Source organism: Onychostoma macrolepis, chromosome 07 (assembly GCF_012432095.1).
Source record: "Onychostoma macrolepis isolate SWU-2019 chromosome 07, ASM1243209v1, whole genome shotgun sequence".
NCBI classification, from domain to species: Eukaryota; Metazoa; Chordata; class Actinopteri; order Cypriniformes; family Cyprinidae; genus Onychostoma; species Onychostoma macrolepis.
This window is the reverse complement of record NC_081161.1, coordinates 12,667,617-12,695,318: the sequence shown is the minus strand read 5'-3', so window position 1 is coordinate 12,695,318 and position 27,702 is coordinate 12,667,617. Positions and strand designations below refer to the sequence as shown.

Genomic DNA, 27,702 nt, shown 5'->3' with positions numbered 1-27,702 from the left:
TGTATCCTTGCAGCCGTCAGCTACAGTATCGCATCAGATAGCTCACTATAGATCCCCTGAGGAACAATTCCATTCATTCTCTACTGTAGGAGAGGAAGAATTGTATAAACTTGTTAAATCATCTAAACCAACAACATGTATGTTAGACCCGATTCCATCTAAACTACTAAAAGAGCTGCTTCCAGAAGTCATAGATCCTCTTTTGGCTATTATTAATTCATCATTGTCATTAGGATATGTCCCTAAAACCTTCAAATTGGCTGTTATTAAGCCTCTCATTAAAAAAACACAACTTGACCCCAAAGATCTAGTTAATTACAGACCGATCTCAAATCTCCCTTTTCTGTCAAAGATACTAGAAAAGGTAGTATCCTCACAATTATATTCCTTCCTAGAGAAAAATGATATCTGTGAGGAATTCCAGTCAGGATTTAGATTGCATCATAGTACTGAGACTGCTCTCATTAGAGTTACAAATGACCTGCTTCTATCATCTGATCGTGGTTGTATCTCTTTATTAGTTCTACTGGATCTTAGTGCTGCGTTCGACACTATTGACCACAACATTCTTTTGAATAGACTACAAAACTTTGTTGGCATTAGTGGAAGCGCCTTAGCATGGTTCAAATCGTACTTATCTGACCGCCATCAGTTCGTAGCAGTGAATGAAGAGGTATCATATCGATCACAAGTGCAGTATGGAGTACCTCAAGGCTCAGTACTAGGGCCGTTACTTTTCACGCTCTATATGTTACCCTTGGGAGATATTATCAGGAGACATGGTGTTAGCTTTCACTGTTATGCTGATGATACTCAGCTCTATATTTCTTCACGGCCCGGTGAAACACACCAAATTGAGAAACTAACGGAATGCATAGTCGATATAAAAAAAACTGGATGACGAGTAATTTTTTACTGCTAAATTCTGAAAAAACAGAGGTGTTAATTATCAGACCTAAAAACCCCACATGTAATAACCTAGAACATTATCTAACACTTGATGGCCACTCTGTCAATTCTTCATCAGTCAGGGACCTAGGTGTGCTGTTTGATGGCAATCTTTCATTTGAAAGCCATGTTTCTAGCATCTGTAAAACTGCGTTTTTTCATCTCAAAAGCATATCTTATCCCGTTTCTGAGAAACGACAGTGTCAAAATTGCATTAACTACAAAATCCAGGCTAATACCAAGGCAAACCGCAGTAAGTGAAGTTACTGCGTTCTGGCTTTGTTTTCCGGCTTCGACAACGCAGATACTGCGGTCTGGCTTGGTAGCCGTAACACTCACACAGAACCAACAAGCCAACCAGCTAGCCTACCATGTCAAGTCAAGTCAAGTCACCTTTATTTATATTTTACAATACAGATTGTGTCAAAGCACTTAACAGTATCAAATTGGAGGATAGAGTGTCAGTAATGTATAATAAGATTAAACACTCAATTTTCAGTTAAAGGCATTTCATTATTGAATTCAGAGATGTCATTGTCTAGCTCAGTTTAGTTTAAATAGTATCTGTGCAATCAAATCGGCGATAATCGCTAGAAATTAAGTGTCCCCAACTGAGCAAGCCAGAGGCGACAGCGGCAAGGAACCAAAACTCCCTCTGAGACAGAATGGAGAAAAAAACCTTGGGAGAAACCAGGCTCAGTCGGGGGGCCAGTTCTCCTCTGACCAGACGAAACCCGCAGTTCAAAAGTTTATATTTCTATTTTAATTTTGTTGCAATTTCTAACAATAGTAGTATTATGTAGTTAGGTATTTTATTATATTTTAGTTATTTTGTTATTTTTGGGTGATATATCTGGGGATATATCTCTGGGGTCATCCGGCGTCCTGGTCTCCGCCGACGATCAGGGCCGCAGACATCACCTCCCGGCGCCGACCCACCATCTGATCGGACACGGACCGAGAAACAGACTAGGAAAGAAACAGACAAACATTAGCGCAGATGCCATTCAACTTACGATGTAACGAGTACATCGTGTGTTATGGGAGTGTTCCCGGTTCCGGTTCATCTAATTAATGCAGCCTAACAATCCTTTAACGGATTTGAATAATAGAAGCGTGACATGTGTTATGTGTAAGCCAGGCTAAAGAGATGGGTCTTTAATCTAGATTTAAACTGACAGAGTGTGTCTGCCTCCGAACAGTGTTAGGTAGACTGTTCCAGAGTTTGGGTGCTAAATAGGAAAAGGATCTGCCGCCCGCAGTCGATTTTGATATTCTAGGTATTATCAAACGCCAGAGTTTTGAGAACGCAGCGGACGTGGAGGACTATAATGCGATAAGAGCTCGCTCAAGTACTGAGGAGCTAAACCATTCAGGGCTTTATAAGTAATTAACAAGATTTTAAAATCTATCCGATGCTTGATAGGGAGCCAGTGCAGTGTTGACAGAACCGGGCTAATATGGTCATATTTCCTGGTTCTAGTAAGGACTCTAGCTGCTGCATTTTGGACTAACTGTAGTTTGTTGATCAAGCGTGCAGAACAACCACCCAATAAAGCATTACAATAGTCTAACCTTGAGGTCATAAACGCATGAATTAACATTTCTGCATTTGACGTTGAGAGCATTGGTCGCAATTTAGATATGCTTTTGAGATGAAAAATGCAGTTTTACAGATGCTAGAAACATGGCTTTCAAATGACAGATTGCTATCGAACAGCACACCTAGGTTCCTGACTGATGAAGAAGAATTGACAGAGCAGCCGTCAAGTGTTAGATAGTGTTCTAGGTTACATGTGGGGTTTTAGGTCCGATAATTAACACCTCTGTTTTTCAGAATTTAGCAGTAAAAATTACTCGTCATCCAGTTTTTATATCGACTATGCATTCCGTTAGTTTCTCAATTTGGTGTGTTTCACCGGGCCGCGAAGAAATATAGAGCTGAGTATCATCAGCATAACAGTGAAAGCTAACACCATGTCTCCTGATAATATCTCCCAAGGGTAACATATAGAGCGTGAAAAGTAACGGCCCTAGTACTGAGCCTTGAGGTACTCCATACTGCACTTGTGATCGATATGATACCTCTTCATTCACTGCTACGAACTGATGGCGGTCAGATAAGTACGATTTGAACCATGCTATAAGGCACTTCCACTAATGCCAACAAAGTTTTGTAGTCTATTCAAAAGAATGTTGTGGTCGATAGTGTCGAGCATGGCGCTAAGATCCAGTAGAACTAATAAAGAGATACAACCACAATCAGATGATACAAGCAGGTCATTTGTAACTCTAATGAGAGCAGTCTCAGTACTATGATACGATCATTTTTCTCTAGGAAGGAATATAATTGTGAGGACACTACCTTTTCTAGTATCTTTGACAGAAAAGGGAGATTTGAGATCGGTCTAATTAACTAGATCTTTGGGGTCAAGTTGTGGTTTTTTAATGAGAGGCTTAATAACAGCCAATTTGAAGGTTTTGGGGACATATCCTAATGACAATGATGAATTAATAATAGCCAAAAGAGGATCTATGACTTCTGGAAGCAGCTCTTTTAGTAGTTTAGATGGAATCGGGTCTAACATACATGATGTTGGTTTAGATGATTTAACAAGTTTATACAATTCTTCCTCTCCTACAGTAGAGAATGAGTGGAATTGTTCCTCAGGGGGTCTATAGTGCGCTATCTGATGCGATACTGTAGCTGACGGCTGCAGGGATACAATTTTATCTCTGATAGTATCGATCTTGGAAGTGAAGTAGTTCATAAAGTCATTACTGCTATGCTCTTGGGAAATGCCAACACCTGTTGATGCTTGATTTTTCGTTAATTTAGTTACTGTATTGAATAAATATCGGGGGTTATGTTTGTTTTCTTCTAGAAGAGATGAAAAGTAATCAGATCTAGCAGTTTTTAATGCTTTTCTGTAGGATAGGGTACTTTCCCGCCAAGCTAAACGAAATACCTCTAATTTAGTTTTCCTCCAGCTGCGCTCCATTTTCCGGGCTGCTCTCTTTAGGGCGTGAGTGTGCTCATTATACCACGGTGTTGGACTCTTATCCTTAATCTTCCTTAAGCGTAAAGGAGCAACCGCATCTAAAGTGCTAGAAAAGAGAGAGTCCATAGTTCCTGTTACATCATCAAGTTGTTCTGAGCTATTGGATATGCTGAGGAACTGAGATAAGTCAGGAAGATTATTTATAAAGCAGTACCATGGCACAATCCCGCGGTCAAATGATGGTTGAACTCACGTTAAAACGCAAATATCCAAAGACTGGTAAGGAAGATAGCAAAATCAAATGGCAACTTTATAAAAAAGTAACATTAACTAGCCAGCCGCTAGCAAATTAAACAGACATTAGCCTACCTTCTCCATTGAAGGCAAAATCCACTCTGACACTCGTAATGATAATCCGATTTATAATTGCGTTGATGTTCGTTGATTTGGACATCTTTCAGGCAGCTAATCCAATTGTAGTGACAAGGGTTACTACCTCAAAAGTTAGCTGGCTCCGGTAAAGTTATATTGTTATGCACAATTAGCTAACAATAGCTGCGCCTCTTCAGCAAAGTGACAACCCGACATGCACCCGGCATCAACAGAAGCAGATTTGAAAATAGCTGTCATCCACCTTTCCTCTTCTTCTTGTTTAATGACGAATACCTCCTCAGGAGCATTATCGCCACCTGCTGCAGGCTACTGGATGTCAAATTAAACTTACATATGAGTCTATGTAAATACATTTTGAAATCAATCCGCCTTTGTTTGCGATCCACAATTTGCAAACCACGATAGATCACACGATCGAGTTAATTACAGACCGAGATAAGTCAGCCTTAATTACCAACTCAATAAAAAGACGGATACCACCGCTTTTATGATTATAGATTTTATTTCATAATCAGTAAATATAACAGAACTGATTAGTTTTAATTAGTGTCCTGTCATATTTGTTCAATAATAATGATTCACTTTTCAATTGTCAGAATACATCTTGCCAATCTTTTCTTTTTTTGGGGGGGGATTTCACAGCTAGCTAAGAATCAGAATCCTCTATTTTAATGATTAGCTTTCAGATAGAATAAATAGGAAATGTAAAAGTTTGAGAATAGAAGTTAGGCAAAAAGGAGAAGCAGCATGCATATATTTTAACAATGACCTTTATTTCTAGGAAATTATGTATGTCATATTAAAATATTCAATAAATTAAAGTAAATAGGTTACTTGATAAGGCTACTAATTATAATAAAATCTCATTCATGATTTATTGCAGCACATTATGAGGAAACTACTTCAAAAATTCCTAGAGCAGAAGCAGACGTCTGGATCAGTTGTTTGCCTCACTGGATGCAGACTTTCAGACAGGCAGTTACACTGAGGAGTTAGATGATAATAATAATAGATTATTAGATAATAGCTTCTGTCTTCAAGAATCTGTAACACAATGGAACAAACAGGATGAGGGCAGGGTGACAAGGGCTGATGACAGTGAGGATGAGGATGATGATGAGAGAGATGCTACCTATGTACCAGAGGATGAGGCTGATAGTGATGAAGATGGTGATGTCAATAGCGGGCAAATTGTTTGTCAGGACCAGCCTGCAGCTAGCGAACAAAGTAAGTTCCCACAGATGGGGAAGCCTTGTGGTCCAATGTGTAGGAAGAAATGCATGAAAAAAATAACAGAGGGTCAAAGGAGATGGACATTTACAGCATACTGGAATATGTCCTAGAGTGAGAAAAAGAGCTTTATTTTTCATATGGTTTCACAGCGCCAGACCATGCGCCACACCTCAGCTGTTTCTAGCAGACGAACCAGGTCACTCATTTACCATCTGAATGATGACCTCGGCCAGCAACAGGAAGTCTGTACAACAACATTTTTTACAACCTTGGGCTATCATCCAAAAAATGATAGACTGATAGTCACTGTCATTGGAAATACAATCTCCTCAAGTCTAACACCACCACAAGAACGCAGAGGAAGGCATACTCCCATCAATAAAATTGATATGGCTCCAATATTTGAACGCATTGAATCATTTAATCCCACTTCCAGCCATTACAGACATGAGCATGCCCCACATAGGAGATACCTGCCGAGTGATGTCAGCATTCAGTTGATGTTCAAAGATTACAAGGAAAAAAGTCTCTCAAATGTTCCTATGAAACATATAAGGCGGCCGTGAAGGATAGGAACATTAGCTTCACTAAGCTGGGTGAAGAAGAGTGTGAAAATTGCTTGAGGCAAGATGTCCACGTCAGAGCAGAGCACCAGAATGAAACCAGCATTCAGGAATGTAACCTCTGTAAAAAGTGGGATGAGCACAAGAGGAGAGCAGAGAGAGAAAGGCATCACTACAGGTTGGATGCAGAAAGGGAAGAGCTTGATGACCTCTCAATTCACAGTGTTGACCTCCAGAAAGTCATCATGCTGCCCCGAATGCCTGGGGTGAAGACTGCAGTCTTTACCAAACGCATCTCGGCCTTCCATGAAACCTTTGCCAGTGTGGGGAAAAAGTCATCTTCCAAGAAGAATAGCATTTCAGTAATATGGCACGAAGGCATTGCTGGAAGGAAGGCAGAAGAGGTGGCATCAGCTTTTGTCACAGCACTTAATAAGGAGCAGGATGTGAAACATGTCATTTACTGGGTTGACAATTGCACCGCACAGAACAAGAACTGGTGCCTCCTTACAACTTTAGTTACTGTGGTAAATGACCCTATGACCCCACTTGAGGATATAACCTTAAAGTACTTTGAACCAGGACACACCTTCATGAGTGCAGACAGTTTCCACCATGGGGTGGAGAAAGAGATGAGGAAGCGGCCTGGAGGTGCTGTCCTGGATTTTGAGGATTTCAAGAGTGTCATTGCCTCTTCCAACTCTGGGAAAGTCAAAGTGGTGGAGATCCAGAGTAGAAACATCTTGGCATGGAGGGCTGGCCACTCACTGGCTAAGCTAAAGAAAGCTCCAAATCTGTCTAACATGACTGTTATTCAGCTGAGGAGGGGATCAAGAGAGTTTTTCAAACTCAATTGGACTTCCTCATGAAGAAGGTAAGAGAATAAGAGTAAGAGTAAAATTTATTTGTCACATGCAGAGTTATAACAGTGTACACCTTGCAGTAAAATGTAAATTTTGGATTACTCTAGGTGACTCTGGAGTATCTAAAACAACTGCGACCTGGAGACAAGGGGATAGAGAGGGAGAAGTCGTCAGACATCAATTCCAAACTCTGCCCAATGATGCCCCTCAACCGCCGTCAGTTTTGGGAGAACCTGGCTGAGGAGGAGTGAAGATTTGGGAGAACTGAACAAACCACACTTTTGCACTCTCACATGCAGACACTCACACACACACAAACAAACACAAGCTTGCACACACAACCACTCACACAAGTGAACGCTCACTCACATGTATACCTACATTACCTAGTAGTTGTTCTGTTGTTTTTGTTTATGAATGGTTAAAACCAATGTTCTTAAAACACATGATTTTAAAGCATTCTTGGTCTGCAGAAACTGACATAACTCTGCCCATTGAATCCATCGTTAGTTTGGGAGAACCTGGCCAAGGAGGAATTAAAAAACTGCCTTTGGGACAAACACACACACACTTGTGTTGTTGTTATTTTGTTTAAATTGTGTTACTTTGTAACTGTTTTTAAAGCAACCTTGGTCTGTAATGAATTACTCTGTAAATAAAATGAGAAAAACACTCTTTGTGGTGAAAGGAGCATTGCGATAAGATGACTCTTAATCTTGAAGCTTACTATTCTCTCCACTCTCCACCTTCGATACCATGACTAAGGTGCCCTTGAGCAAGGCACCGAACTCCTAATTGCTCCCCGGGCGCTGGAGCAAGGCTGCCCACTGCTCCAGGTGTGTGTTCACTGTGTGTGTGTGCGTTGTTCACTACTCACTGCTGGGTGTGTGCACTTGGATGGGTTAAATGCAGAGCACCATTTCGAGTATGGGTCACCATACTTGACAATACGTCACAACTTAACTTAACTTAACTATTGAGTAATTTTAACACTCCCAACGAGCAAACATCAATAAAATTATTAAAGTTATTTAAAACAATCAACATGTAGTAAGAAACACAAGAAATCTGGATGAACATTTAGTTTGTGGATACTGCACTTTGCTTTTGCAATAGTGTTTTAGTTGTGTAGGGTCATCCAAAGGCAGAGTGCAGTATCTGCATTTTGGTGGTCAAAGGTCACATCAGTGGTCATGGTTTTTATCTATAAAAAATGTCTTCCTAATAAGGCATTACATAAATACATAACCACTAATCTAGCCACAACATGTTTGACTGGCTGGTGTAAAAACTTTAAAGGCATTTTTCTCAGTTTCAGTGTTTGCGTAGTTACTGAACTTTGCCTTTGTAGGGCAGTACAGCCCTGATTGTCAGCAGAGACCAGGACACCCAGATGACCCCCAGAGACATATCCCCAGCGAAAACCTCGATTAAAATACAATAAAACTAAAAAATATAACAAAATAACTAAAAATATAATAAAATACCTAACTACATAATACTACTATTGTTAGAAATTGCAACAAAATTAAAATAGAAATATAAACTTTTGAATTGCGGGTTTCGTCTGGTCAGAGGAGAACTGGCCCCCCGACTGAGCCTGGTTTCTCCCAAGGTTTTTTCTCCATTCTGTCACAGAGGAGTTTTGGTTCCTTGCCGCTGTCGCCTCTGGCTTGCTCAGTTGGGGACACTTAATTTCTAGCGATTATCGCCGATTTGATTGCACAGATACTATTTAAACTAAACTGAGCTAGACAATGACATCTCTAAATTCAATAATGAAATGCCTTTAACTGAAAATTGAGTGTTTAATCTTATCATTATACATTACTGACACGCCATCCTCCAATTTGATACTGTTAAGTGCTTTGACACAATCTGTATTGTTAAAAGCGCTATATAATTAAAGGTGACTTGACTTGACTTAAATATTCTAATTTTCTGAGATACTGAATTTGGGATTTTCCTTAATTGTCAGTTATAATCATCAAACTTAAAAGAAATAAACATTTGAGTCTGCATGTAATGAATGAATATAATATACAAGTTTCACTTTTTGAATGGAATTAGTGAAATAAAATCAACTTTTTGATGATATTCTAATTATATGAGCAGCACCTGTATTTAACTGCTCATATATCATTAATAAGACGGAAAATCATCTGAATTTTAATAATTCGCCCCATCGTCTGTTCCACAAGCACACATAACGTTACATATACACTAACGTTACAGTCCAAACACTACAGAAAGACATGCGCTTTCACATCTCCCAACCGCACGAAAGCATAAAGGCGCGGTAAACAGTTACACAATAACTACTCGACTGCAAAGCAAAACACTAACAGTATACTAAAAACACTAACAAATGAAAGACTTTGGCTTAACACAAAGAAAACTTTAGATTTTCTTACCTGACTGGTATTTCTAGATGCCACGCTGCACATCCTTCGCGCCGTCTTTATCAATCGGTCTTTGTCAGGTGACGTCACACTCGTGGAACACGAAGTGCATTATGGGCGCAGCCGCCATTTGTAAGGTATAATTGCTGGTGTGTTCTGTTGGGAGAATTGTGTTGTTCATTTAAAAATAATTCTGTGATAAAATGGTACGTTCTTGTTGTGTGATAGGCTGCAATAGTAAGTCTCACGACAGGAAAGGTCACAAACTAAGTAACGGGGAAAGGTTTTTTAGTTTTCCCACTTTAAAGAAAGGACATGGACAGCATGTAGCGGACGTAACAAAGAGGCGTCGGATGGCCTGGGTTGGAGCTGTGCGACGCAAAAACATCACCTTTGCAAACATATCTCCGTTTATGATAACCCCTGATAAGCTGATGATGGCCCAGGGGTTGAGTGGTGTGTCATTCAGCCGTTGCGAGTGCAAGACCTGTAGACAACAACTTACTTGGGCTGCAAATATACCAGAGGGTACTATAATAATATACACTATAAAATTTTACATACATTGATTTGGTTCATTGATATGTCAGACAATTTGTTTCATGATGCTGACTTATTTTATTGGAACAATGTTTCTGCTTTATTGTGTTCGGTATTGGTTTGTGTAATTAATACAATAAAGAAAAAATGCATGAAAAGAGGGTAGTATTCAAATTTATTTGACACGTTCAAAGTAAACAAACCATCCTTATACAGTTAACATGACATTATTACATAATAATCATTACAGAAAACATACCTTTGCTGTTACTACTGTGTTGTCGCAGTCCTTTGGACGGAATGTAAATAAATCCTGTACCCAGCCATTGGTGAAATGTCCGTGGGCTTCCAGAGATTTATAGTTTTTAAATTGTTCACTGGTATATGCGCTTATACCATAAACAAGATAATTAACAATGTCTAAGTATGAGGATGAAGGTAGCAATGCGGGGTCAGCACTCTAACTTACTGCAGTCAGCTCATATGGATCTATGTTCTGAATGGATAACAATTTCTCTAAATAATGGTCCCTGGCATCTTTATCGAGTTTATCTTGGTACGGCCTTTTCTCAATTTTCTTTTGCTTCTCCATGTCTGTGAGTTATATTTACGTCGTATCTAAATATTTATCTTATTAGTTATCTTAGAGTTATCTCATTTACTTTTACTCCTGTAATCTCTTTAATTCTCAGTCAGTAGCGCGATACCTCAAAAATGGCGCCGCGCTGACGTCACACACAACAAAACCACGTGTCTGACAAAGACCGATCGTCATATCCGTTTTTTTTTTTTTGAATGGCGAAATTAAAACCTTTACGTTAGTTTAACAATTGATAATTTAGTAAAATGGAAAAATAAACAGTTTAAGTTAATTAAACACAATACAATAGTGTTTTGGCTGAAAATGAAATATATTTGTGTTGTTTTAACAAAAAATATCTGAATAAAACGAAAAGTGGCACAAAACCTTTTTTTTTTTGAGTGCAGGACAGACAGGAAGAAGCAATCAAGGAGGTGCTTTAAAGCTCCTTGTGTGTATTAACATTAATACACAAATCAACGGATATCTATGGCGTCAAATCTGTGCCATAAATAACCGAGCGCGCCACTTATGCTGGCGCGCGCGGTAAATCACTTCCGCGAGAGGAAAACAGATCTACACGCGAGGAAATGGGAGCCCGCGAGCTAATTTCAAACACTCGCGCGCGCGTCACTCGTCCTCTGCGCACAATACAAGCCCTCGCGCGCGTGATCTATGGCGTTCGGATAGGTTCTTTATTATTACGCTGTAACATACACTCGTCTCACTGACGTCTTAATTTTTTTCCCCCCCTATTTAATCCATTGAATTTAAGACGCAGACGAGGCGTAGACGTCAGGTAGATGTCACCCCAGCTAACAAAAATACGTAACTGTTACGTAACCGCAACGTAATCTGGTGACCAAAGTTATGTCGTGGCGACGTAGTTACGTCGTGGCAACCGGAAAAGTGAAAGGTGCGTATACGTCGCCACAACGTAACTTTGTGACGTCGCCAGTTCGTAACTGCGACGCCGTGGCAACGCTATGCGGATCAATAGTTGTGTGCTGGTAATCAGCTGGTAATTTGTTTATAATTATTTATTTTCTATGGGCGGACATGCAGTAGTTTAACCTAATTTATGTCCTCATATGCCCAAACTAATTTAAAGGCTTTTTCAACTGCTGTGAATGATGAATAGACTCAAAATGAATTCAGTTCATTTATTTTGAAAAACACACAAATACGAACAGTAAAATGCACCCAAATTGTTAATAAAAACATAGGATATACAGCGAAATATGAATGAAAGCATTCAGGACGTTCTGTGCTCAGCATCATTATAAACAGATATGCTAGCATAATATTTGCTAGCAGACATTTCAGATAATTAAGGAAAGATACCATAATCACAGAGGTATTGATATTAACAAAAGGGTAACACTTTACAACAAGGTTCATTAGTTAACAACATTAGTAAACATGAACTAAGAATGAACAATACTTCTACAGCATTTATTAATCTTAGTTAATGTTAATTTCAGCATTTACTAATGCATTATTAAAATCACAAGTTGTGTTTGTTAACATTACTGCACTGTGAACTAACATGAATAAACAATGAACAACTGTATTTTCATTAACTAACATTAACAAAGATTAATAAATAGTGTAATAAATGCATTGTTCATTGTTTGTTCATGTTAGTTAATACATTAACTAATGTTAACAAATGACACCTTATTGTAAAGTGTTACCAACAAAAGTAGACTGTATAAACATCATTTTTCAAAACAATAAATCTTTAAAATATTGAAAATGTTTATAAAACATAACAATGACCAATTATAGCCACATTAGAACATATTTCACCCAAAAATGTAAATTATGTCATTAATTACTTACCCTCATGTCGCTCCAAACCCATAAGACCCTTTTGTGCAGAACACAAATGAAGATATTTTTAACAGATGCCATGTGTACGCATAAAAACAGCAATAACAAAAATAGTATGTCTTTATTCACAAATCTCCAAAGCATTTTCACAAAAGCACCATGAGATGGTCAGCTCTCACGCCAACCCAACAGTGATGCATCATGGTGCTCTTGTGAACATGTTATTTTGTAAATAAAAATGCAAAGTTTTTTGTGCACACAAAACATTAATATCACTTCATAAATTGAGGTTAAACAACTGGAGTCACATGGGTTTACTTTAATGATGTATTTACTACCTTTCTGAGGCATGAAAGTGGTAGTTGCATAAACTGTGAAATGGAGGGGCAGAAATTTCTCAGATTTCATTAAAAAGATATACATTTATGTTTCAAAGATGAACAAAAGTCTTACAGGTTCGGAACGGCATGGAGGTGAGTGATGAGAATCTTTGGTTTAACTAAGACATGAGGTAGATCTGTTTCCTCAGGCGCACCAGTAGATCTCTGCCTGATCTCTGATCTTCTGGTTCTTCTGCTCCTTCCACCATCCCAATCCTGGATTACTGAGCCACAGCAGAAGTTTCCACTTTGAATGCTTTAGCCTGGCGGTTTTTTCACCAGCATCTAAAGTGAGAAAGAAAACAATAACCAAAATGTAAATGTAAAAATAATAATAATAAAAAAACAATGGTTGTCAAAAATGTAAAAGTACACAAGAGTTTTCCCTACTGTTTGGGCATTTCCACCTCAGGGCACAAAAGAGTGGAGACTCACAGGATAAGAACAATTTTCTAGAATTTTTAACACAGTTTTTGGTCACTTCCTATACAGGGCTCCAGACTGCAACCAAATGGTTTCATTTTTCATCATGGACCGTTTTTTCTGCCGGTGCGACTAAATTTTGTGAGCAATCACACTAGCATGACCACTACGTTGCCCCACCTCATAAGCGCTGCTATTTCTGTTGCATATGAGAAACATCAAGCGGAACAAAAGCTAGTGAAACAGCGCTACTCGTTTGAGCTGTGCAGCACAGACCATTTATCAGCTCGGATCAGCGCAGAGCAATCAAACTTCTCCGAGCTCAGAACAGGTTTACTCAGGAAGCAGTGTTGATTTCGCGACACTGTTACTGCACAGTGCTGCAAGATCCAGTGAGAAGCATTCAAATTCTGCACAGAAATCTGTTATAAACAGGTCAAACAACGCTGACATATAACCAGAAGTAGTAACGCTAACTATAACCGTGGTGTTGTGGCAGAAATAGTTGAATTTCATTACATTATGCATTTTAGGGTTTGTACAACCTTTTGAGAGAGAAATTCAAGCACATTTAAGTATTTCACACAACTATTTACAGCACTTTAAAACTTTAAAAAGCATACAATTAAAATGTTATTTTTAAAGGAATGACCAAAATATACTTTGTGGTAAACAAACACTTGTAAAATAAAAAAATAAAAAAATAAAAAAAGGGGCATCAAATTACCACTATAACCAGTAGATGGTGGCAGAGGAACACTTATAGGCTTATTAGATATTCATTTGTACTTTTTACTTTATATTTTGAAATTATAAAATCACTATTATAAAATTTTAAATCATCAAGAAATCAAATTTTGTAAAATATTTGCTCTTTTTTGTGTATGAAGTAAGAAAAGTCACAAAGTACACTGAAAAACAAACTCCTCTGACTGAATCACACAAAGCAAGAGAGCTCCTTTTATAATAACTGAAGTTGTTGGTCAGTTCCATATAATACTACAAACAAATAATGGTACATTTAATAAGAGTAGAATATGTTAATTTTCTATATAAAACTTACATTTTGCACGTTACTGTTGTTAATAAAAGTAAATTTTGTGCTTCAATTCAAGCTCAGTGCTTTACTGTCAAATGTGCATTACCAAGAAATAAATGTGTAATATTACTAGTAACTACACTTATTAACGCAAAATTATAATAATTTTATGATTTAATTATCTTTATTTTAATACCCCACACACCACCCCCAGCTTTACCAAATCTGCTTCTGGCTCCACCATCTGTAGAACTCAGTGGCGCTGGTGCCACTGCTCTCAAAAGTTAGTCTGGAGCCCTGCTATATACAGGTGCATCTCAATAAATTAGAATGTTGTGGAAAAGTTCATTTATTTCAGTAATTCAACTCAAATTGTGAAACTCGTGTATTAAATAAATTAAATGCACATAGACTGAAGTAGTTTAAGTCTTTGGTTGCAATATGCATTGCAAATGTTGTACAATTAAAATTACTATGCAAGTACTAAAAAAAGTCAGCTGCTGAAATGTTAAAAGGATAGTACACAAGAACCGTACCGAAACGGTGACTCTAAAATGGTTATACAAACCAAATATAAATACTGAAAATGTGTTTGACATTAAAAAAACAAAAAAAAACTTACACAGCAAAAGATGCAGTGACCTGTGGCTGAATGGCCTTTGGTTTTATTTAGCTGTGATTGACACACAAACAAAAGGGGAAAAAAGATAATAGCATCATTGAATATGAGTCAAATATTGCATATTTTTTTAGGGAGCAAACTAAATTTTGTGACTGAGACAGCCCTTAACCACTGACTACTGAGCAAGGGACCTGAGTGATTGACACCCAGAGTTTAGGTCCACACCTGATCACACTCACCTGTTTGTGACTTTATAGTTAGTAAAACTGAAAAATTTATTAGTTTGTTCAGGTGCACTGCACTATGTTGGAGCAAAACTCTGCATGTAAGTGGACCTTGAGAGACAATGTTGAGATCTCCTGCAATCTATTCTGAACATGACAATTCAGAGAGGCAGGATGACTTCTAGATAGATGACTTACAACACTGGTGTCCAGTCCTGGGCATGGAGGACCAACCTTCTGCAGAGTTTCTGGTGATCCTTGATCAGCTGCTCAGGTCTGCTTAATTGGGGTTGGAGCTAAACCAAACTAAAAAAAGAGAAAGAAGACAACCAATTAATATGTTAATTTGATGTTAAAAAGTTAAAGAAAGAAAGTTAATAATTTTGATTCATAAATATGCACAACATCTGAAAATGCACAAAGATGAGAAGAAAGCAATGTGTTTAATGAGAACTTTCAACTTTCACTGAAAAATAAGAAGCAATATTAAGTCACAGATGCATTTTATTTATTCTTGTTATTCTTATTCTTATTCTTGAAATAAGTTATAATTACCTTTTGGTTTATTGATGATTTTCAGTCTCTGAAATAGAAACGTTCTATCAGTTATGGATGGCATCATACATACATCATATGTAACGATATTTAATAAGATTTCTAACACCGTGTCTACACCGGACGGCGCAACAAAATACAATATAACCTATTATTATATGATGTGGACCTATGATGTTGCCACATATGATGTTGTCTACACTGGATGCAGTGCGGCACGACACAACAAATCCCTGACAGTAATCTGATGCCTCGTTCTATTTATGACGTACTAACAAAAAGTTCAAATGATTTTTAACAGTAACTTTGTCGCATCCATTGTAGACATGGTGTGAGAGCGTGAAGCTTGGAGATAGAGAATGGGAATCTACGGCACTGTGCATTGCATTATGGGTATACAATACAAATCACCAGAGGAAAAAATGACTATTTACGTTAATATTTTTAAAAGCTTCTTGCATTTTATTAGAATAAACAAATTAATATTCAAATCACTTGTGTTATTAAAGTTTGTGGTCAGTTTATGTTTTTGAAATAAGTCTCTTATGTTCACCAAGAAAACTGCCTTTATTTGATCATAAATAAAAACAGTAATGTTGTGAAATATTATTATTTAAAATAACTGTTTTCTATATGAATATATTGTAAAGGTAATTTATTCTTGTTTTCGCAAAGCATGATTTCTGAAGGATCATGTGACACTGAAGACTGTAGATTCAGCTTTGATCACTTTTTAAAACATACTGAGATAGGAAATTGTTATTAAAAAATGGTAATTTTACAATATTACTGTTTTACTGTATTTTAATCAAATAAATGCAGCAGTGGTGAGCAAAAATACTAATACATGATAAATCTGACCCTTAAACTTTAGGTAGTGTATATTTGAGGTATTACTTACTAGACAGATGGTTCATAATGTCTAGAGATGTTCTTCGACAGGAGATACGCTCTAACTCTTGTGCACGGCCGTCAGCATGGAAGAATCTAGGAACATAAACAATCTGTCACAATACCAGGTTTATTTAAAATATAGCAGAGGTGAAATGCAGAAAAGAAAATAATAATTTACAGAATGTACAATTTAATAACAGAATGTACATTTTTAGGTTTACTTATTTAGTAATGCTCTTACAGTGTTATTTATGTTTGGACATCAAAGCCCTTTTAAAATAACTAACAAGCAAACAAACAAACAAACGCGCGCACACACACACACACACATATATATATATATATATATATATATATATATATATATATATATATATATATATATAATTTTGCAAAAGAAAATTACAGATGCTTGGTGATATAGGCGATATCAGATCACCTGTGATGTGTATTTCTCTGTCAGCAGCTCCCTTCAGAAATGTTAAAATCAGGAACTTCTGTGTAATAAAGGGTTTTTTCTGACGCTTCTGAAATCACAGAACAAGTGGTATCAATATGTGTTTACCATGAAAGATCAAAACCTGTTTTCAGTTTCAGCACATTTTCACGCTCCATGTAAGTGACGTATCCGATTAACTGTACAGTGCATACTTTTAGGTTAAATTAATTAACGTTAGCTTACTTCATCCGTTGACAAACTGCCAGCAAAAACTTTGTATAAAAAACGCTCATCTACACATAAGATTACATTAAAAGCCCAAACTTTCATAAACAAGAGCTCAAGTCTATAGTTAACGTTACCTCTTATAGTTAGCTCACGGTTGAGATGCTAACGGACTTTTTCCGAAGACACTAAACCATTTCTGTAAAGTAAATATTCAACGGAAGCGTGTCATTTACGTGAAAGAAAGTGTCAGGAACGCTTGTATGTACTATTTGTGTATATATATAAATATATTTCAACATATTTAACAGTGCGGTATGGGTGTAATTGATGTGAATTTATTAATAGGGCTATACAAAGGCATATTAAAAGCAATCGTCCATATTCTGACTTGGTGAAAAGAAACACATTTTATAAGAAGGAACGTTCAATCTTGTGTCTGAAGTTTAATCACACTTTTTAAATAGCATTATGGTAATCAGAGAGCATAAAGAACGTACAAAAATTATGGTAATGAAATTACGTGCATACAACGTTGCAGTTACGTTGCCACTAAGTCATGAAGTTACCAATATATTACGATTAGAGTACCTCTCTGGGACGTTCTTGGTTATCCTGTTACGTTAGGAGGACGTACTGCCGACGTTGCCAGTTGGTAATGAGATGGTAATGGCATTACGTGCATACGACGTCGTGGTTACGTTGCCTATTGGTAAGTCATGAAATTACCAAAAATTACCAATAGGTTACGTAACAGTGTTAGCTGGGACGTAAGTCACGTGTGGCAGTGAAGTGTCTAGCCAGACGTCACGCGTGATTCACGTGTGGCTGTGAAGTAATTTTTATTTTTTTTCGCTAACACGTACCATAACACGCTGCTCACACGGCTCAGTGCAGTGTGTGAACGAATGCACAATTTACTTGCTCTTCATTCACTCCTCTCAATGAACGTGACATCTGCGCCTGACCTTTTTTTTTTTTTTTTTTTTGCAGTTTTTAGTGCGTCTGTCTTTTCCCCGGCTAACTTGTACAATATACATTAATCGTGTGCATATTAAATATAAATATATTAATATAATAATAATAATTTAGACATATTTTTAGACATTTATTTTTATTACACTATTTGTAAAAGTATAAAGTTAAGTGATCTATTCTGTAAGGCAAGAGTACAGTCATTCCCTGCATTGAGAAATTTGATGTATAAATGTATTTGTCGGCTGGATGACTTGCATAATAATATTATAATGTTGTTGTCATCCTAGGCTTACTAATGGGAGATATCAGTCCTCTATGAGGACATATTGGTATAACTGTCTTTTTTAATGTGTATTGTTTTGGGTTGTATTGTGTGTTTCTTGCTAATGGACCTTGAGTCTGGAAATAAAGTTGAAATAAATATAAAGGTAACATAAAACGTCTATAACATATAAATAACAAATGTCTCCGAAAGGAATCCTTTAGTGAAGTTTGTGTTGATATTTCTTATAGGTATATTCATGTTGTTTTTTTCGTTTTTATGAAATCCTTTTTGATTTTCCTTTTCCTTTTTTTTTTTTTTTACATTTGGGGTTTATTTTTTATTTTTATCTTTTAAATTTTTAATGTAGCCAACAGCACATCAGTGATGGCCAACCCGTTGATCGCAATAATCTGTTAGATCTGAGACTGTTGCTGTGAAATAATAATAATAAAAATAGACAAATACATAGAACAATACATTATACCTAATGTTCAGTTTTTCAAGCGCCTCTCTTCTATTCTTTATTTTACGTTTAAAACATAATATTAAGATTCTTTGAAGAATAAAAGGACAGCACTTATTCATTTTCCTTTCGTTTTGAAAAATAAAACTAATTATCTTCTCTTTTATTCTAAGATAAAAGCTTATTTTACGATGATCAGTGAATTATGTTAAGAATTAAATATAGGGGTGTGCGATATCGACAAAAATGATATGTCGGATTTTATATATAACGATAATCAAACTATATGTGAATGCACACGACTCAAATAAAAGTAGACAGTTCCGAATGATGTATTACTCTTACCTTTATAAGCAAAAACTATGGCATATTTTAAGCTGTTTCTACTGTAAGAAAAAAAAAAAAGCAAGTGATCCTGCTGGCGCCTCCATGTCCTGCAGAGCGGCTTCAGCTTCCACTCTCCGCACAAACTGTCGGATATGCGTCGAACAGCGCACATAGGTTAAACATTTAAACAAGTAACATTGTGATATGCTTGAACTGTTTTATAGATTTTATTTTAGGCTAGTCGTGATGACTTTAGAAGGCTAAATTGATCAAACATAGGCTTTTATCATCTTACTGTCTGCCGCTGGCCGCTTTGTCGTTAATGTAAAAAATAAATAAATAAAAAACCTTACATTTAACGAACAAAAAAAATTCTCCAAACGTTTTTCTAAACATAATTATTTTTTCATTACTTACAAAACTGAACTGTTTTAAGCTGTATAAGCTGTTTTTGGGAGAAGGGGAAATATAGAGGCTAATATAGATCTCTTCGATAGTAAGTGTGTATTAACAAACTAATTTATAAAGAATTTAAACATATAGCTACAGGAGATTATCAGTGCTATTTTCTGAGAGATGTTGAACCCTCAGTAAGAGATAAATATTTTACCTTTTATCTTACAGTTGCTCCAAAGGTTAAGGAGACACATTACAGAATTATGTTTAGGATTTACCCTGTTAGTGATTTTATGCAGAAAATATTTAAATTTTAAGTGGACCCATGTGTTTTTTGTTATTCTTTTCCTGAAACACTTTATCATCTATTCTTTTACTGAGATGTTACTTCTAAATTCTGGTTTGATCTTTCATAGTTGGTTATCATTAAAAATGTAAACAATTCCTCCATTTGTTTTGCAGGATATATTTTCTTTAATGTGATTTAAATTATCTTTTTTAAATGTTGTCAACTATTCATACATGCAAATGATAAAAAAAAAAAAAAAGGTAATCCGTCCTTTGTTTCAGAGCTTTAAGTACTTAAAATAAATAAACAGAAAGTCTGAAACTCTTTGCCACTCCAAAATATTTATTATTTTAGTGTATTTTTATTTGATGTCTTTTTGTACAATGGCATACAGAAAATTTTATATCATTTGTACAAATCAGTATTTACAATTTGGAATAAGCTATAGCATACATAAGAAAGGTAAATAGCACTTAATAGCTAACTATACAAAATTGAGGAGGAGTAAAACAATAAAAGAGAATGAATATGAATAATAAAGCATGAATAAGTCTATAGAAAGTGCTGGAAACCATTGCAGCAGACGCAGACATCACTTTCAGGCAGCAGAACTGTGATGTGGCAGACGCAGACGTCACGTTCGACAGACGCAGACGTCACGTTCGGCAGACGTAGACGTCACGTTCGACAGACGCAGACGTCACGTTCAGTGAGACGAGTGCATGTAACAGCGTAATATTAATGGACCCGGCCGAACGCCATAGAGGACGAGTGACGCGCGCGCGAGTGTTTGAAATTAGCTCGCGGGCTCCCGTTTCCTTGCGTGTAGATTGTTTTCCTCTCGCGGAAGTGATTTACCGCGCGCGCCAGCATAAGTGGCGCGCTCGGTTATTAATGGCACAGATTTGACGCCATAGACGTGGCCTGTGGGGATACCCCTTGGACGTCATGACGTCATGACGTCGTTACTTCGTTACTTCCGGATTCTTTTTCTAGGCTGTGTTTTGTTGTCGGGCGGAGGTTGAGATACTGTTTTCTTCTTTTATTTTTTTATTATTTAACCTGTTTATTTACAGTAGTGTCGGCATGAATCGTATCTTCGGACGTGGAAAACCCAAAGGACCGCCACCAAACCTGACGGACTGTATATCGGGTGTATGTGTTTGTTTCTATGTAACTTTGGAGAATGTGAAACAAAAGAACGTTGTCCTGAGAGCTGAAATGGCTTCAATCTCTCACTGAATTATGTTTCTTCATATTATCAGCCTAAACATTTTTCATGTTATTTGTTGATGGTAGAAATATGTTCTGCTGTGTCATGTAGTAAAGCAGACTCTGTTCATGTAGATACACATTATTTTATACGTTTATTTTGTTGATTGTATTGTTGTTCTCTTGGTTTGCTTATGTTAAAGAAGTGGCATGGTTGGTGTTTTTGAATACACACAAAATTTGTTCTGTAAGTTGTGTATGACAAAAAGTTTGTGTTGAGGTTGTGCAAATTTGAACCAGTCCTGCTGGTTTCTTTAGAATTCAGTGACATCACTGGGTGTCATTTTTTTCCGCATTTAAAATTACAGCTTCTCATTTCCTTAATAAATTAATCATGTGCATGGATGAATATATGTTGTATCCTATATAATAACTTTCTTTCCCTTTATGAACTCCAGGTTGACTCAAGAGCAGAGTCTGTCGATAAGAAGATAGCCAGACTTGATGCCGAACTGATGAAATACAAAGATCAAATGAAGAAAATGAGGGATGGCCCATCAAAGGTAAAATTTGGCTCAGACTTTACCTTGGTGGAATTATGTGTTTCTGTTTGAACATTAAAGGAATCGCTCACCACAAAATTTAAATTCTGTTACATTTACTGGCATTTATGTTTCTTTTAATTGTATCCATAACATTTTCATCATTCCATGAAAAACAAAAGGGATTTTAGGCAGAATGCCTTAACTGCTTTTAACTTGTGCGCTATAGATCACGTCTTTTGAATCCATATGATTTTGTAACTATATGTGCAGAGCTGGGTAGATTACTTACAAATTGTAATCCGTCACTGATTCCAAATTACATGACAAAAAATTTAATTAGTAACGTAATCCATTACATTACACAAATTAGGTAATATAATCAATTACTTTTAGATTACTTTTGAGCTATCTCGTTTTTCACATTGATTTAAATAAGATAATCTTGTACCATACTGATATAAAAATACAAAGAGTAAGAAAATATATTCAGTTTGTTGCTATTAACAACATGAAGTGCATTAAATATTATATTACGTCAAGGTTTCCCAAACTGAGTTTATGTAGGAACTGCAGGGGGTTTATGAGTTTAATGAAAAGCTAATAATTAAATCATTATTAAATGTTGAATTAAAACAAATCATTTTAAAATTAATCAAAACACTTACTGAAAAAATGAAATATTTTATTTGTTTACCTGCATGTCATGTGACCATAACCAATGTCAGAGAACCATGAACATGCAAATGTGATACTTCATCATTAAAATCTTTATTTTAAAATCTCAAGGGTACTTCAAATAAAAATATATTACGTGAAAGAGGATCAGATGACAAAAAAAGTTGGTGAATTTGTGCATTTTCATGTGTTAGAAAGACAAACATCTTCCAAAGTAATATATGGTAAAATAACCGACTGAGTGATAATTCAAATAAATATTGATGTTCATCAGTAGTTGATGCAATATTGAAACACTTCTTAAACATGAAATGATTGTTGTAAATCCAGTGGTCAAATGCTGAGTAGCCACCTGACTAATGACTGATCTATGTGTGAATGTTCACAAAACTGTAAGACTTTCTGAGTGTATATAAGCAGTAGGCCAATTTAGAAAGGCCAATTTAAAAGATGAAAAAGAGGAATTAGGGAGAATCAATAAATTAGGAATAAATTATTGCTCTTGTGTAAATATGTAATCATGTAATCCATAAAGTAAATGTAGTCTGATTACGAGTATTTTAAAATGTAATTTACTCTAATTGCAAGTACTTAATTTTTGGATTACGTAAATCTGATTACGTAATCCAGATTACATATAATCAGTTACCACCCAGCTCTGGCTATGTGTGATGACCAAAGACAGAAATTTAAGATGATATATGTCGAAAATAATTCCCTATATAGCTCTCAAATTCCAAATATTCAAACCTGGTGTGTCACAGTTGGTAGAAAAAACAATGTTGGTGTTGTTTGACATTAAACCTGGCATGACACTCTTATATGCTAGGTTTGAATATCTCCAAATGTGAATGAGATTTAAGATTTTTTTTTGTCCTTCATACAAAACTCTTGTATAGGTTCAGAAGACACAAGCCGGAGCTACTGTTCTCAGTTTTCTGTTACTTGATTTTGCCTTGATTTTTGGTTACTCAAAATAAATAGAATTTTCGTAGATTTTTTTTTGTTTGTTTTGTTTTGTTTTGTTTCATTTTGTTATCTATTTTTTTTTTTATAAATCATTCAACATTATAGCCATATATCTGGTGTCTGACAGAGGGCGTCACACCACGCAGTGTATGAAAATCTGACCCAACAATGCGAACAGGACATTGGAAAAATTGTAGTCCGTTTTTTTCTGCTTCTATTCTAGAACATGGTGAAACAGAAAGCCATGAGAGTCCTCAAACAGAAGAGAATGTAAGTTCCCTTATTTGTAGTCATTCTTAATGTTTATACATAAAATCTGCACAGTAAATTAAAGCTGCAAAGCTTTCACCTTGGTGTACTCTGAGGGTGCTGGTGTGTTTTGCGCATCCCTAGACTCTCAACAATAATTTCTGTTTCATGGCAAAATATCAAAAAATCACTGTGATGCCTGGGGAATTCCATTCTATTTTGCTAGTTTGCATTTAGCTAGATGTTTCTAGCAAGTTTTAGCATGTATTTAGCATGTTTTATAACATAGCTGGGTATTACTAACATGCTTTATGCTTAGCCAAGTGTTACTAGCATGGTTGTGCATGTTTATGGCATGTTGCTGGCATGTTTAGCACTTTCTGGCACATTTAGGGCCCAAGCACTGAGAGTGCCCTGTTGTTCTCTTAAGGATTGTTTTTTTTAATTAATTAATTTATTTTATTTCCTAAAGATTATTAAAGGGCTCAAAGACTTAAAGTTCCGAAACCCTATTGTGTTTGCACTGACTTTCTTTTGTCCTAAAGGTGTATGGGCAACAGAGTAAATCGTAGAGACCCCAAGCATGGCATAATTTTCTTAAACTTGAAACACTATTCTGGCACACAACATTCTTTTGCTCTTCAGAATCCTTGAGTTAGGCTCTTCAAATTATAAAATTCTTCTGCCATTTAAAATTTTCTTATTCCACCTTTACTAACTCCTCCTAGGTTGGTTCAATCTTCATTAAATTTTGCAAACAGAAGCTAGGGACTTGTGCTCCTGAAGATACATACTAGTTTTTAACTTAATGAAGCATATGGTTGTGAAGTTATAGTGGGTTTTCAATTGTAGCACCTCTTATTGGTAGAATTTTACAAAACTTTGTGTGCTTTGTCAGAATGTCCTGTTGACCATGCCTGTCAAGTTTTGTTAAGCTTGGTCATTGTTTTCAGCATATTTAAGTCAGCTCATAAAAAAATGAGCATTGCGTGGCCATTTAATTTATATCGTAACTTACATCTCCACAATACTTTGTCAAATTAAGTTTAAACGTTTTTAAGCTTCTGTCATGAGTGTCTAGGGATGTTGTGTGCTAAGTTTCATGCAAATCAGACAAGCTAGGAGGATGTTTCCTCAACTTTGTTGATGCAAAAAACCCGATACAAGACATTTATATTGTTATATCTCCAGGTATGAAGGGCAGAGAGATCAGTTGATGCAGCAGTCTTTTAACATGGAACAAGCAAACTACACCATCCAGACACTAAAAGACACCAAGACCACTGTAAGAACGCAGTCATAAGAAAAAAAAGAAGAAACTGTGATTTATTCTATATTTCCCTTCATGTGTTTTTTCAACATTAGCAATATGTAGCAAGCATACATACATATGTTTTCTGTGTGTGCATGTTATTGTTTTTAACATAGGTGGAGGCAATGAAAATTGGTGCCAAAGAAATGAAAAAAGCATACAAGAATGTTAAAATTGATCAGATTGAGGTAAGATTCCTTTCATTTCTTTACTTAGTGTAAAATACAAAATTGTCTGAACTGATTAAAAATTGATGCGTGTATTAGAGAAAGTTTTGCTGTTCATGCTGCAGGATCTGCAAGACCAGTTGGAGGACATGATGGAAGACGCTAATGAAGTGCAAGAAGCTCTTAGCCGCAGCTATGGTACACCAGACATCGATGAAGATGACCTGGAGGCAGGTTAGTTTGAACGGGTGTTAAGTTTTTTTTTTTTTTTGTGTGCATTTTAGCATTTTTATTTTTGATTAGTAATTAGTTTTGATCTATTACTAATAAATGTGTGTATTTATTTTATATATATAAAAAATGCATGCATGATTATTTGTTTGTACCATAAGAGCTGGATGCACTTGGTGATGAACTCCTTTTGGACGATGACAATTCCTATCTGGATGAGGCTTCTTCTGCTCCAGCTATACCCGAAGGAGTACCAGGAGACAGAACCACGAATCGGGTAAACATACCCATTAATTAAAAAACATAAAACATTTTTATTTATTTAGGGTTTTCTAGAAAATGTCACATTTATAATCTGAAATGTACTGCGACTTACATTTACAGTTAACGGCAAGCACGGAAAGCAAACAAATATGCATTCACATATAACATCAGTTCTAGTAGTGTTGTCAAAAGTACTGGAACTTCAGTATCAAGTCGATACTTAAATTTTAAAAATGCTTTTAAACACTCCCATGCGTATTTGTGTGAGCGCTCTGTAAATAGCTATGGATGGGACAAAAAAAAATTGATATGTGAAAATAAGTCTGAGCATTAAGGCCTGGTTTCACAAACAGGGCTTAGCTTAAGCCAGGGCTTGGCCTTAGTTAAATTATGATATTTAAGCAACTTTTACAAAAATGCCTTGGAAGAAAACATTAAGGTGTGCATCTTGACACAGAACAATGACACTGACATATTTTAAGATATGTCAGAGTAAGATATTTTTAGTTGAGACGGCTCAAACATGCATTTTAGTCTGGGACTAGCTTAAGCCTTGTCTGTGAAACCGGGGGTATGTCTAGCAATGTAAGTGCAGTAGACCTGCCACTTGTTCAGTTTTTTTTTTTGTCCATTTTATTATTTACGTTATTTTATTTTGTAACTTTTTATTTGATCTTTTTAATGCAATGGTAACTTAACTGAATAATATCTGAAGGCTACATGCTAATGTTTTAAAGTATTTTTTATAACTACTAATGCAAATAATAATTAACTAATTTCATTTTTTTTTTTTTTTTTAAATAGTTAAAAAATAATAAAATAGTTCATGGTATTACAGTGAGACGAAAAATTTGCATTAAGCCATATGTTGACTTTGTATTCTCTTTTGAGAGCTGCTCAAAAATTGCTGGTCTATGCGTTCATAGAAAAAAAATTTATCTTGTGGTTTTCGTTTTTTTTCTTTCCTCGCATTGAACTTTGCGCCAGTTTGTGCTTGTTAGGCAAGGCAAGGCACGTCAAGTTTGTTACACACCGACAATTCAATTTTGCTTTAAATTTGTTTAGGCTGTTTATAATTTGTTATAATGAATGCCACTATAATTTATTTTATTATACAATGCGGATCCATTTAGGATCGCTTAACCTGCCAATATACATCTGAAAAATAAAAACATTCTAAAAATATCAAAGTGCTCTGAAGGCAATTTCAATTGTTGTGGGCCCCCAATGGCTGTGGTTCCCCTCTATAGTCAGTCCCACTTTCCCACCCACTAGTGATGCCCCTTTTTCGGGGTAATACAGAACATGTGCTCTAATTAACATACAATAAGACCTCCTCATGTTCTGCCCTCCCACCTTTCTATAGCATTCCATGCTCATTTTTTCTGCCAGGTTCAGATCAGGGGTTTCATGACCATTTAATAGAATGCTTAGTAAATGTAAAGTAATCAAGCCACACGGTTTAAGAAGCTGCATCCATCAACACAATGTGCTGGACTTTTCATTTCAGTAATAAATTGTATACAGTTGAAAAATGCACTCAAAGATCATTTGTCAATTTTATGAATCAAAATTTAATTAGGATGCCAAAAAGTGTCACTTTATTGCATATAAAGAGACCGTATACTCTATACTGATTAAGATTAGAGCAGAGTATTGAAAAATGTCTGCATCGTGTTATATACAGTATTTATGAAATCGCATGTAACTAAAAATGCAGTGCTCCGTATGAAATATTTACATGTTCTTTGCTTTGTGAAATAACATCCACTGTTACAGAAAATGATTTTTGCAAACTGATATGAGAATTCTGCTTTTTGTAAACAGGATGGAGTACTGGTGGACGAGTTTGGCCTTCCTCAGATTCCAGCTACATAATGGAACAAAATGACAATATATCCTAAACCCTCAAAAGATTTGGACAAATATCTACAAACATAAACACTGGGACAGACCTTCATTGTCAAGATTTCATCTTTTTTAAAATCAGTCTTGATCTACTTCAGATTATAATCTTTTGCTTCTTAAGAAATCTGTCCATGATATCTTTCAACATTAATCATTGGGTTAGGAGTTTTTGTTGGTTGGTTGGTTTTTGACTGTGTAGATATGATTTATTTTCTGAAGGATATGCACCAGTAGGTGGTTTACTTTGTACTGCAATACACTTTATTGAAAGCATAAATAAATATAATTTAC

The 27,702-nt window shown here is 36.0% G+C and overlaps 2 protein-coding genes and 2 long non-coding RNA genes across 7 annotated transcripts; 2 read left to right on the top strand and 2 right to left on the bottom strand.

Annotated features, from left to right (window-relative positions):
* Positions 1-1,827: 1,827 nt before the first annotated feature.
* LOC131544978 (uncharacterized) lies at positions 1,828-17,891 on the bottom strand. Of its 3 annotated transcripts, none has more exons than XR_009272286.1 (6): positions 17,753-17,891; positions 16,937-17,024; positions 16,505-16,590; positions 15,604-15,631; positions 15,247-15,354; positions 1,828-1,917 (listed from the first exon to the last, which is right to left on the bottom strand). It is a non-coding gene; the product is annotated as an uncharacterized LOC131544978 (long non-coding RNA). The 3 variants fall into 3 exon arrangements; XR_009272285.1 differs by lacking the exon at positions 1,828-1,917 and adding an exon at positions 11,550-13,025 and having other exon boundaries at positions 16,505-16,607; XR_009272284.1 differs by lacking the exon at positions 1,828-1,917 and adding an exon at positions 11,550-13,025.
* LOC131544979 (uncharacterized) lies at positions 5,131-10,641 on the bottom strand. 2 transcript variants are annotated; one of them, XR_009272288.1, is made up of 4 exons: positions 10,204-10,641; positions 9,417-9,560; positions 5,476-5,594; positions 5,131-5,387 (listed from the first exon to the last, which is right to left on the bottom strand). It is a non-coding gene; the product is annotated as an uncharacterized LOC131544979 (long non-coding RNA). The 2 variants fall into 2 exon arrangements; XR_009272287.1 differs by having other exon boundaries at positions 5,131-5,594.
* LOC131544977 (uncharacterized) lies at positions 5,592-7,693 on the top strand. The gene is made up of 2 exons (XM_058783555.1): positions 5,592-7,013; positions 7,110-7,693. Exon 1 carries the CDS (start codon positions 6,385-6,387, stop codon positions 7,006-7,008), a length of 624 nt encoding a protein of 207 aa, XP_058639538.1. The 5' UTR covers positions 5,592-6,384; the 3' UTR covers positions 7,009-7,013; positions 7,110-7,693.
* A 2,910-nt stretch (positions 17,892-20,801) lies between the features above and the next one.
* Positions 20,802-27,581, top strand: chmp5b (charged multivesicular body protein 5b). The gene is made up of 8 exons (XM_058781967.1): positions 20,802-21,034; positions 21,550-21,654; positions 23,504-23,550; positions 24,721-24,814; positions 24,958-25,029; positions 25,134-25,242; positions 25,401-25,516; positions 27,331-27,581. The coding sequence occupies exons 1-8, from the start codon at positions 20,966-20,968 to the stop codon at positions 27,379-27,381; spliced, it is 663 nt and encodes a 220-aa protein (XP_058637950.1). The 5' UTR covers positions 20,802-20,965; the 3' UTR covers positions 27,382-27,581.
* The last annotated feature ends 121 nt before the right edge of the window (positions 27,582-27,702 follow it).